The sequence below is a fragment of the Carettochelys insculpta genome, chromosome 6, assembly GCF_033958435.1.
Source record: "Carettochelys insculpta isolate YL-2023 chromosome 6, ASM3395843v1, whole genome shotgun sequence".
Classification (NCBI taxonomy): Eukaryota; Metazoa; Chordata; order Testudines; family Carettochelyidae; genus Carettochelys; species Carettochelys insculpta.
The window spans coordinates 14438072-14451183 of NC_134142.1; the positions used below are offsets into that span (position 1 = coordinate 14438072).

The window sequence follows — 13112 nt, forward strand, 5'->3', positions numbered from 1 at the left end:
CCTTTGGCCCCAGTGATAAGTCTAGGCTTGATGGCAGATGGATATGAGGAGGGCATCTTTTGGGCAAGCCTCTTTTGCACTGAGAGCTAGGCACTCAGCCTGCAAACCTTTGCTGACATGTATGCAAGTGACTAATTCCATTGACTTTGGTGGCTTTGCTCACTTGAGTAAATATAGCTCATGAGTCTGGTTTTAAGGGATTGAGCATCATTTTTCCAGGATACTTTTATGCCGAAGGTGAACATCTTAACATGCACAAACAATTCTGCCACCTCGCGGAGAAGGAGATTTGGGAAGCTTCATCTGTCTCTGTGCTGTAGAACGGTGTTTTGGGGTTGTTTTTTTTCCCCAACTTTTTGAGACCATGGAACACCAAATAATATTTTTATGCAGAACACTTATGAAAAGTTTCTCCAAAAAATTGTCAGACCCCACCTCCCCCCAAAATCCCAAAACCAAACAGCAATATATGCAGAAAAAACAGTGATGTAATTTAATTAGGTATGATAGCAATGAAGAAGTAACATTGTATCAGGTTTTAGTAACAGCAAATATATACTTTGAATTATTTTTCCAAACGCTCGCCGCTCACCTGTGAGTTGTTCACGGAACGCCAGTATTCTGTGGAGCATATAGCGTAAGAAACCCTGCTGTAGGATGTGAAGTGGTACGTTGCAAAGGAGAGCATGCCATGTCTGCTCTTTAGTGAGTGTGTACCCCAGTGATGTCCGCCCAGTAGCCACTAGCCACATGTGGCTATCTCAAAAATCAGCTATGTTTCTTGGGGAAAGGACTTCAGCAGCTCCCTACTGCCTAGGAGGAAGGGCAATGGCAGGAAAGAAGAAGTGGGGAAACCGCTTCCAGGGCCTTTTCCCAGATCTAGAGAAAGTCACCAATAACTGGCAGCGTCCCTGCTGCCTCCCCTTTGCAATGGTCTTTCCCTGGGATGGAGAATGGCTCTGGCAATCTGTGAGCAGCAGGATGCTACACATCTAAAAACTTTAGAGGAGAAAAGAGAGATGCAGCTTGGGTGAGTAGAGGGGCATATAGGATGTGTACTCGTGTATTGGGCGTGCCTTGCTCTAGCTTCCTCAGCCATGAATTGGCCACAGTGCAGCTCTGTATGCCTGTGTTGGCAGTCTGTGCTGGTGTGCACTTTAAGTGACACCAAAAGAAACATGGAATAGAGTGGTATCCTTTTGTGTAAAGGGAGAGACTTCACATAGGACTCTGAGGAACACCCTGGTATGCGGCCATACGAGGTAGGGATGGGTCCTATTTTTCTAAACTGCCAGTCTCTTTCCCCATAACTTTTCAGAACCTTCCAAAATAACATCCTATCTATTTCTTAACAGATTGTAAAATGATCTTTTTAAAAGTGCTCTGCTTGCTGGAATGCAAAAATGGCTGCAGATTTATCACTGCATAGCCCTTGTGTGACTGAAAAGTGACGTCGTCTTCTAGTGCGTGGAAACTCCTACACACCAGGATTCAGTAGCAGCTGCTCATCAAAGCATTTAAGCAAGTGCTTAAATTCCACCGACTTATACCTGCAATGCATCTGTTTTAACATAGATTGCCGCCTTCCTCCCTATCTCCCTGTTTTGGGGCATCACTGAACTTTGAAAAGGGCTAGAGCACCAGTTGGAGCAAGCAGTAAATTAATTGATTGCGTTTGGTTTTGAAAAAGCTCTTTTTAATCACTTTGACATCTCACTTTTATTCTCAAACATCTGCTTTTGATTGCTTGCCATAAAAGTGTAAGAGTCAATCTTGCCCTCGTTTTTGTTATTGCTACCAGAAACCCAGCTATTTTTATTACTTCTTGCATAAGGATTTGGATTTAACCGTTTCAGAGTGAAAAAGAAATTAGTTTTTTTTTTCTTTTTTTGTTTTTGTGTTTTGTTTTTTTTAAACTGTCAGGTAAGGCTAATTAAATTGTAATGTGAAGTGTGTAAAGACACTAGACATGGCTTGTTAAATTGTAACTCTACTTTGTTTTATTGACCTGAAAGTATGAGATTTTTTAAGAGAAGTCAAAATGATTGATTGTACTTCAGGTCATTTCTCAGCATAGCAGCTGCTTTGACCTAGTGTAAGGCAACATTTGCATTCACAATGAAGAACTTGGAGCATATTTTCCTGCATGGAAATAATCATTGGAGGGGTAGCTGTGTTGGTCTATATCCGCAAAAACAGTGAGAACTCCTGTGGCACCATATAGACTAGCCGCTTTATTGGAGCATAAGATTTCATGGGCAAAGATGCAACTGATGAAGTGAGTCTTTGCCCATGAAAGCTTATGCTCTAATAAATCTGCGAACCTACTAGGTGCCACAGGATTTCTAGTTGTTTCTGCATGGAAATGGCATCTGAATTAAAAAAAAATCCTTCTTATAGGTTTAGTCTTTTGACTAACAAATGTTTGTAGTTTTTATCCTTGGTCTTTCTCCTCCAATTACAGCCGTCTTTTGTTGTGAACCTCAGCAACAGCTAAAGAACTACGGCACCTAGCGTTTGATTTAGGCCCTGATCCTGCACTTGAGTGTATGCAAATAGACTCCTGCCCTCATACGGATTGCTATTAACTTCACTGGGAATCTCCAGAGGCACAAGGGTGTGCTTGGGACCTTTTATATTAAACTGGAATTTAGATGACTTTCTCCCCATTTTGCAATTGGCTATTTATTTTTCATTTCTAAAGCACTGTTCATCACGTGCCCCTGTGGCAGGGGACACTAATGCAGCTTCCCTGGAACTTTCTGGGAGTTAATGTAGTTGGTGGCTGTTCAGGATGGTTTTACCCACTTTCCTCTCTCCCCTTTGTACAGTCGCCTCACCCTTAAACTGGCTGCCAGGAGGTAGCTGCAGGGATCTCTGTTTGATCTGAACACAGTGTTTTAATTAGAGGTTTTCTTCCAGGAGCCTGTCACCATGACAAAATAAATGAGCCCCTTCCAAGCTGGACTGTCAAGATGCATATGTGCCTAAATGGAGTAAACCTTGTGATTGCATGGCTATAATACTTGCCCTTGTTTAGTTATCTCCAGCATGCTGTTTAAAATTAGACTGTAGGCTCTTCCCGGCAGGCCCCATGGGTTTTTTTTTGTTTGCTCTATAAAGTGCCTTGCATGCTTGCCACTGTGTTTTTAAGAAAAGAAAAACAGTAATTTTCATCATCTGCAGGTAAATGTTCCCTCTAATCATTTTCCATCAATGTGCAGAATATTGTTGTGCACCCCAAGGTGCATGCAAATGTGCACCACCACCACCATTAGAAACACAAGCCGAGCTGTGGGTACTCTGCTAATCAGGTGGGTGGTGTTTGAATATCTCCGGAGCAGCCACGCAAGTGGAGCATTACCGGGAACACTGCCTGGTGGGGATACTGGAAAGTTTGTTGCTCAATCCACATTACTATCCTAGGCCATGCTCTTGTCTTCCAGCATGTCTCAGTTGTGCTAATGTCGTGTATTTCCTGTGTGGGTCCCAGGATGTTAGAGACACAAGATGTGTGAGGTAATATCTGTTATTGGAACAGCATCTGTTGGTGAGAGACAGGCGTCTGAGCCACACAGTTGTTGATCCAATAAAAGACGTTACCTCACCCACCTTGTTTGTGAATTCTGCTAATATAGAGGGACCAGGGACTTCAGCAGATGAATCAGCACTTTAAAGACTTTCTGGTGTTGTGAGCCGTATGCACTGATTACATAGGTACTCCAGGGCTGGAGGACCAATGGGGAAATACTAGTGGGTACTCAGCACCCACTAGTGCCAAGTACACCCCGCTTTGGCTCCTTCCCCCCTGCACCTCCCATCTGACAATGGTCCTGCTCCTACGCCTCCCTCCCAGCACTTCCTGCTGCTGCAAAACAGCTGTTTCATGGCGGGGTTCAGAGACTCCAAGATAGAGGGGGAGGAGGGAACACATGACACGCTTGAGGGCGGGGATGGAGCAAATCGGAGAGGAGGCACAGGGAAATGGATGGAACAGAAGGTGATGCCTGTGCTGTTCAACTCTCCATAGATGTGACGCCATTCAGCGCCTTACAGAGTCCAGCCTAAAAATGAGATGTTTCTTTATCAGATTTATGGTGTTTGGTTGGTTTAAAAAAAATTAATTACATATGCTCAAAATCTAGACTGATGGAGAACATCACAAACCACCCCCCGGTGCAGTATTAGCCCCTGTGTTGTCAGCCTTAGCAAAAAGAACAAAATATCTGTGTGCAAAGGGTGAGTCAGTCCTTCCTCTCGCCCGTGTGTGCTCTTTTCCCTTGACGGAATCGATGCCCATTGGTAGGGTATTGTTAGGACACTTTTACTGCTGTTGTCACCTCCTGAACCTGCTCTGGAGATAACAGATTCTGGATGTGTTGGTTCTAAATCATCTGTGATAAGTTATTTCTCTGGCTCTTTTTTGCACATTCCCCCTCTAGTGCTGTTACTGTTTCTTCCTTGCATAAAGATAAAAAAGGATTCCGATGATAAACTATTTCTATCTTTGTTTATATAGTGCTAACGAACAGTTTAATGTGAAGGACTTCACTGTTTCACATAAGGGTTTCAATTTTCTTTTAAAACCGCCATGTCCTATGTATCTCCCTAACAGTGACTGCTTATTTTTACCGTGTACTAAAACTTTGTCAGTTGCTGTCTGCTAATTAGTGCTTCAGACTTAAGTTTCACATGCCTCGTACATGCCTCCTTTTGCCTACACTCCATATCGCTGCTCCTATTTCTAACTCTTCATTTGTTTTTCTTCCCCATTGCTTTCGCTTTCCTCCTCTTTTTGCCTTCTCCTCCTCTCGGTCTGCTTCATGCCCTTGTCCATTCTCTCCTCTTCCACTGTAGCAACTGCCTTGTTTTCTTCCTTTCTTCTGCCAGACACATTCTCTACCTCCACCAGATACCTTCTTAAAAATCATTTTGTTCCAGAACTCCTCCACTATTTGCTTTGCTCCATTAACAACCATCACTTGTCTGAATCGTGGTTCTGTATCTTTACTTACAGTTTGCTTTGCTTCAGACTGTAAGTTCAGTATGGTAGGGAATGTCTAGTTCTCGTCAATTTCAAAAAGAGTATCAAACATTTTAAAGGCAGAGTTCAGTTTTATCTCTGTTTTGTAGCAGGGATTTTAAACCATGCATCATAGGGTATATGTCTTAAGAGGAGTATTTCATAATTTTTTTAGATACACATATCTAGGTCTGCTTAATCCTGTCTCAGTGCGGGGATATGGACTAGATGATCTCTCAAGTTACTTTCCAGCCTTACATTTCTGTAATTTTGTGATAGTTGAGGAAATCAGCAGATGGGGGAGGGGAGAAAAAATACAGACGACATAATGTAGCCGTTTGTGAATATCACAATGCTTGCATTGTGTTATTCATTAAGTATGGGGTTTCTGCTGTAGAGAGCGTGTTTTGTCTTCCGTCAGGAAATCCTGAATACCATAGTCCATGCAACTGAAATGTTGTGTCAGCATATACTCTACAAACATCTGTACAGTAGTGAAATAAGAACAGTGGTAAGTCCAACTGTTAAGACCAAGACTTAAGCCAATTTCATTGAATATGAGTTGTATTGGGTGTTTGCATGTGGTTGGCTAGAACTGCCATGCAGCTAAGTGCCCCTCCCATCACCTGTCTTAGTACAAATTTTTCAGCTATCGGAGCTTTAGGCCTAAATTTTCAAAATGCGACCCTGATTTGCATTATTTATGCATAATCTAGGTGAAACCTGGCATGTAAGAATACCCTTTGTGTATGCACTTTGATTGCAAATGAGTTTTTTATATTAAATGCTATAATTTGTGATGGTTGTTTGCAAAACCGCCAGGTGCAAGGTGGTTTTTATGTAAAGCAAGTTGGATTGATACCCCTCTTAAAATCTGGCCCTCAGTGTGGCTATTTTCATTGAGTGATTCAGGATAATTTAGAATTTCAATTTAACTATTTTAACATTTTTGATGGTGCATTTGGCTGGCTAATGGAGTTCCCTGTATATGTGTCATCCTCGTTGGAATACTTGTGTTCCCTGTTGGCGTCATGAGTCCACTCTGGTAGACCTGATTGCAGAGGGACAGCCTGAGTTTGCTTAATTTTACTTCATGTGCTATTCCTAACACAGCATGAATAGTATTGAGGAATAGAATAACGCCTTCATAATGACTTTATTTTTCACTGAAGTCAGAGTGACTCTCTGAAAAATGGCATTTCAGCCTGAACAGGCAATATTCAACAGCAGTAAGGCCACAGTGGGAGAAAGAAAGAGTGTGTACCATGCTTGAAGTTTTTGTATGTGACAGCTGCTTCCACAAGCCTGTAGGCTTACCTCCTCGCTGCCAGTTTGAGACAGGAGACTGTGCCCTTCTATTCAAATATGGCAAAGGTCTTTAGGATTAGTTTTGTGTTCATCCAATAGATTCCCCCACAAAAACGAGGGCAGGAGAGGCAATAGGGCAATGATCCTGCAAAGGCCAGGTCAGTTTCACATATAATAGGATGTGTTACATGGAGGGATTGTTGCACAAAAAAGGAAGCAGCTAGGACCTGAGATTGTGGGCTGGAGTTTCAGCTGAGAGAATTGGAGGGCAGAGTGGTAAATAACACAGAGGCAACTTGCGTGTTGGTTTTTGAGAAGTGGCATAAAGATATTGTGTTTTATTCTTTCTCAGACACAATGGTGTCTTGTCTTGTTCAGATAATGGCACAGTATGCACCAGTGAGGACTCCTGGGAAAGTTTGACAACTCTCCCTGGAACCTTGGAGTCACTGCTGAAAATGGATGAGTGGCTCATTCCAACAAACACCCACAAGCTTTCCTCAAAATCACACTGTGTTAGTGGCTAGGGCTGTAGATAATGGCAACAAACCAGGAATTTGAGGAATAGATGTAAAGAGGGAAATGGTGGGATTTTTTGCTTGTAAAGTAGTCACTAAATCCTGATATTGGCTCAAAACCAAAATTCCATATTTCAGTTTATAAAATGGGGATCTGCTTTCTTTTTAGAGATTAGAGAAATGTTGCTTTTTGGCAGAAATAAGTCTGGTCAGGTAATTATGTCAGGATATAGCAGAAGGAAAATTCAGAAGTAAATATTCATGTGATTTAGCCTAAATCACTATTTTTGGTTAGTTTTCCAGATACTTGTTTGCACATACTACATCACATATGTATGCATCTACATTAATAGCCTCTTTGGCACAGTTGACCTTCTATATTGCTGGGAAATTTCTAAGGAAGAGCTATTGAATCATTCCTAGTTAAATCAAGTTTTCTAAAGCTGTGTGGACGTAAAAAAAAAAAAAAATCAAGTCTACTTGATTGTTTCTCACTAAATGTTGTCTAGGCATGATCAGCTTTGTTCTCTACATATCTGAACTCATCTGTGTCACAAGCCACTTGAGCCTTAAAACCAGTACCGCCACCTGGGCTCTGATTCAAAACCTGTTAAATCAGTGGAAAGCATCCTATTTATTTTGACAGGCTTTGGATCAGTTAGTTCCTTGGTTCTCTTACTTGGCAGCTGCTGGGCTGTCTCCCTAAAAGTTGTGATAATTTGATGAAGAAATTAGATTTATTCTTGAATTCCAAGGATGGGGGGAGGGAGAGAGAGAGAGAGATGTGGGTTTTAGATGTTTGAAAAACCTCACTGGCATAAGAATTGTAAACCTGGGAATGGTGGTATGCATTTTAGTTTGACTTTTTTTTTTGTTTATTTAAAAAGGCTGTAGAAGACAGGGAGAGCAAAGGTTAAAATAATATTAACTGAGCCCTGAAAATCTATCATTTTCACTCTTCTTTTCCTGAGTATTACTGTAGACAAACAAAGTGGTTAATCAGAATCAGAAAGTCGTATCAGCCCCGCTGGCATGGATTATCAGTGATGTTGGAGGTGGGATAGCTGTGTGGTTCAGGCTGGAATATCTGGAACGTATACAGGAACGTTTTTCCATCAGAAATTCTACCCCATGAAAATAGCTTTTTCAAACTTAAATATTTCTGTGAACTTTAAAAGTAAAATGGCTTTTCAAAGATAGTACTGCAAAGTAAGTGCGAACTGCAAAGCTGTGTTTCAGATGGGGCATGTTAATGAGGCAGTTCAGAAGATGCTAATGAGGCGCTGACATGAATATGCAGCCCCTCATTAGCATAACGTTAACTGCGCATGATTTGAAAGTGCTGCTTTTGCAATGCACGCCGCCTGTGTATACAGGGCCTTTTGAAAGGACCCCCTAACTTTGAAAGACCCTTCTTCCTAAAACCAAATAGGAAGAAGGGGCTTTTGAAGTTGGGAGGGGAGGCATTATGCTAAGGAGGTGCTGCATATTCATGTCAGTGCCTCTTCTGAACTACCTCATTAACATGCCTCCTACTTTTGGAGGGGCATGGGCAGACACAGCCCACTTGTTCTGTGTTCTTTCCTTAGACTTTGCCTGTGGGTGTCTGCATAGTTACATTATCATGTGATACAGTATCAAAAAGGGGATGTCTTGCATTGCTTTACATGGTGCCAAGAACAGTGGGGCGCTCATCCTTGGCTGGGGTTCCATGACTTATAGTAATAGAAGTAATACAGTAAACCCTCGATTTAACAGACTAATGTGGGGAAGGGCTGTCTGTTAATGCTGAAAGTCTGTTATAGTCGAATGGTTCTACTGTATGATAATGCACTGACCTTCTCAGCCCATCACTTACTCCCGTCCTTTGTCCCCCTCTTCTCTTCCTGTCCTCTGTCCCCCCCACCCCTTCTCTTCACACCTCCACCTCCCTCTCCCAATTACCAGGAGAGAAGCTGAATGCCAATCTGGCTCCTTCCACCTCCTGCAGTTCTCAGCGCCGCAGCTCCAAACCACCTGCGCGATGGTAGGGCGTGGCCACCCCCAGCCTGGCAGCGGGCAGCAGCGTTCCACACCATGGCTGCTGCTCAGCGCCATTGCAGGCAACGGCAGCTGGACGCCGATGTGCTGCGCGCACACGTGGCTGGGGGAGGAGTGCTCCTGTGCCTTGCTACAGCCCCTCTCCCGGCTCCTCTGGCCCTGTTGGGCCCCTCCAGCCCTGGCAGCCCCAGCCGTGTCAGCAGCTCTGGCGAGTCTCTGGCATTCATTTAGGATGGGATGGGGACTGGGAGTCAGTGTTCATTATTTCTGAAGTCTGTTATATCAGGGTCTGTTAAATGGAGGGTTTACTGTAATATTTCTGCCTTAGAGACTCTTTAAGTTCCTTGCAACTAACACAGCATCCTACTTATCAGATTGTTTTGAAGGAGAGAGACCTTGTGGTTAAAGAAATCTGTACAGTAAGATTCCAGGAGTGTCACTCTGGAGGCTAATACTGCATGTCTATAGAGTCAGTGTGATGAGATGGAAACAGTTGTGAGCATGGATGAGAACTCCGTTTGTTTAGAACAGAATTTGCTTGAATCATCACTGGGATTTGTGATCTGTTACTCTCCAGGATTAAATTCTGAGCCATTTTTTTGTCTTTTTTGTACATGAAACTTTATAAATTTTACCATATGACAGTCTGGGCTTTCAGCTACACTGCATATGCAGCACTTCATTAAGCTAATTCTCCCCCATGGCAACTCCAAAGTTTTAATCAGCAGATAGGAATAAGGGGATTTCGCAGTTGGCAGGGTCTTTCTGAAAAGGACCCATGTCTGGGCGAGCGGTGCGGGAGTGAAAAGCGGCAATTTCAAAGAGCCATGGCCAGCGGCATGCTAATGAGGTGCTGAATATGCATTTCAGTGCCTCATTACTAATCTTCCAAATGGCCAAAGTTTTGTGCCAGTGTAGACCTCGCCAAAGATTTCCAAGTGCAGAGCTTATAATGGATGTTATATGATGAGAGCAAATTTTTTTAAAAAAGTTATAAACAGTTGAATGGGTTGAATAGTAAGAGAGAGTAAGCTGTGCTAGTCTATACACCATCAAAACAAAAAGCAGTCAAATAGCACTTTAAAGACTAGCAAAATAGTTTATTAGGTGAGCTTTCGTGGGACAGACCCACTTCATCAGACCATAGCCAGACCAGAACAGACTCAATATTTAAGACACAGAGAACCAAAAACGGTAAGCAAGGAGGACAAATCAGAAAAAGATAATCAAGGTGAGCAAATCAGAGAGTGGAGGGGTGGGGGGGGAAGATCAAGAATTAGATTGAGCCAAGTATGCAGATAAGCCCCTATAGTGACTCAGAAAGTTCCCATCACGATTTAAACCATGTGTTAATGTGCCGAATTTGAATATAAAAGTCAGCTCATCCACTTCTCTCTCTAAAATGGTGCGATGATGTCTGTTCAGTAACACACATACCTTGAGGTCATTGACAGAATGCCCCATTCCATTAAAATGTTGACTAACTGGTTTGTGGATCTGGAGTGTTTTGATGTCTGTTTTGTGTCCGTTGACCCTTTGTGTAAGGGAGTTAGAAGTCTGTCCAATATACAAAGCATCTGGGCATTGTTGGCACATGATGGCATATATGATGTTAGTAGAGGAGCATGAGAAAGTGCCCGTGATTCTGTGAGTAACCTGGTTAGGTCCAGTGATGGTATTTCCAGAGAAGACATGTGGACAAAGCTGGCAGCGGGCTTTGTTGCAAGGAAAGGTTCCAGGACTGGCGTTCCTGGGTATAGGCTGTGGCTGTTAGTAAGGATCCTCATGAGGTTGGGAGGTTGTCTGTAGGAGAGAACAGGCATGTCACCCAGGGCCTTCTGGAGTGTAGCATCCTGATTAATCGTGATGGGAACTTTCTGAGTCACTGTAAGGGCTCGTCTGCATACTTGGCTCAATCTAATTCTTGATCTTCCCCCCCACACCCCTCCACTCTCTGATTTGCTCACCTTGATTATCTTTTTCTGATTTGTCCTCCTTGCTTACTGTTTTTGATTCTCTGTGTCTTAAATATTGGGTCTGTTCTGGTCTGGCTATGGTCTGAAGAAGTGGGTCTGTCCCTCGAAAGCTCACCTAATAAACTATTTTGCTAGTTTTTAAAGTGCTACTTGACTGCTTTTTGTTTTGATAGTTGAATGGGTTGTTTTCTTTGTCTTAATATCATCAAAAATCGTCAATGTGTATGCCTTAAGATATTGTGGGGTACAATTTAAGTGGCGCTTTCAACCTTACTTTTGTATTTCCTGATTTTTTTTTTTTTTTTTTTTTTTTTTGAGTTGCTCAATTTTAACTCTGCCTTAATGGTTTTTGGCATAGAAATAATAGTATGAAAGCTAGGTTTCCTAGGATCTAACTTCCAAACTTCGTTTCTCATAGTAAATTCTGCTTTGAAGTGTAAATTATCATCTTAGCACTACTCCTACGCTGCTGTGTAGTGCAGAGAGAAGGAAGTGGAAATTTATCCATATTCATCACATGCAGAATCCATGTAGAGTAGAAAACTTCACTTCCAAAGTGGAAGGCCTGACTCTGACCTCATTTTCTTTGTCACTGATGGAATTTCTCACAATGATCCTCAGTTTTCTTATCTGCGTTCCATATATTTAAACAAAGACATCTAAGCTTGTAATTGAAGGAGCTCCATCTACCTGTACTACATATATTTGACATCATCCATTCATTTCTCAGTTAATTTTGACATGATGGGCTAGTTGGTAAGTCCTTTGTGCCCATTGGGCAGAAGGTACCTGCATAAGTACCTTTTGGATCCACTGAAATGAGTAGGCATTTGCCAATGGAAGTCAGGGCCCTGCATTAACTAACTCTATGTAAAGATTCAACATTTCTCTCTCAAAGTGAACACAAATGCAGTGCTACCACTCTCCTAAATTCTTGCCTTTTGTAGATGTGAAGCTCCCAGATTGTCTTGGGATATCATAGTGTTCTCTGTTCTGCTGTTGGGAATTATGTCAACACTGTAGAATAAAACAGAAAATTGTAACTCTGCAAAAGATCAAGAAAGCAATGCAGAATGTCACACAGCAACGTCTGTTAACTGGGCTCTCTCCCTACTCTGTGACCCTCCTTTCCAACCCCAAATCTCCTGTTTTGAGAGTTTTTGTTGGAGTGACAGGCACTTTAAAAGGCATTCTAGCCGTTTGTTTCTCTGTGGTCTGAGCCCTTGCAAAAGTACCATCTGGAATTAAAAATGTACATTTGTGTTTCTCTGCTTCAGTTATGGAATAAATGGGAATTTATTGAATGAATTAATTGAGTTCCACTGTATAAAAAAAAAAAGTCTATTGTGAGAGCCATTACATACGGTACCTTAGAAAGGGAGGTTAGTTTAATTTCTCTCTGCAGGGCTTTCTAATTAGAGGCTTTCAGGAAATCATTGATTACAAAATCTTATACAATTGCTCAGGGTTATTTGTTTGATGCCACTTCCGAGAAGTGAAATTTTTATGGAAAATTTCACCAGTGAGTCTGGAAGAAGCTATCTATACTCTTTGGTGAGACTGATTTCACTGAAGTTCTTTCTTTTACCTCTTTAAAGAATTATAGCTAACAAAACATTAATTCCATACTATAGGTCCCATGAGGAAATGGCTAATATAATGGACAAAATTACTAATGTGATGTTCAGTCCACCTGTATAAGAATAAATTTACTTCAAGGAGGAGCTAGCAGAAAGCTAATAGCACACTTTAAAAGATTCATTGTTGTTCCTTTTCAACAGGGTCAGCATATTTCATTGGCGCCCATCCAAAAACTAGAAGAAGCCCTGTATGAATATCAACCACTGAAAATTGAGACCTTTGGACCACAACTTCCAGAGACTGAACTTCTAGGAAGACTAGGGTAAGTACCACATTAGAATCACTGTTCTATGGCGTTGTATCTGGGAATGTTACCATCTTCCCTTGGCCAGCAGCATATAGATTTTTTTTTAAAAAGTACCTTAATGGCCACATCTACATTAGCCCTCCCCTTTCAGAAGGGGCATGTTAATGAGAAAGTTTGGAAGATGCTAATGAAGTGCTGACATGTATATGCAGCACCTCATTAGCATAATGGGATCCGCGAGCAATTTGAAAGTGCCGCTTTTGGAACATGTGCCGCCCACGTAGAGGGAAGCCTTTCGAAAGGACCCCCCCGCACATCGAAATCCTCTGTTTCCTATTTGGTTTTAGGAGCAAGGGGCT

The 13112-nt window shown here is 42.1% G+C and overlaps 1 protein-coding gene across 3 annotated transcripts in view; it reads left to right on the forward strand.

Annotated features, from left to right (window-relative positions):
* MNAT1 (MNAT1 component of CDK activating kinase) overlaps positions 1-13112 on the forward strand; it is a 213620-nt gene that overhangs the window by 132069 nt on the left and 68439 nt on the right. For all 3 annotated transcript variants that reach the window (XM_074996316.1, XM_074996317.1, XM_074996315.1), the window contains exon 7: positions 12647-12768. In XM_074996316.1, coding sequence (XP_074852417.1) covers positions 12647-12768 — 122 coding nt within the window. The remainder of the gene's footprint in view (positions 1-12646; positions 12769-13112) is intronic.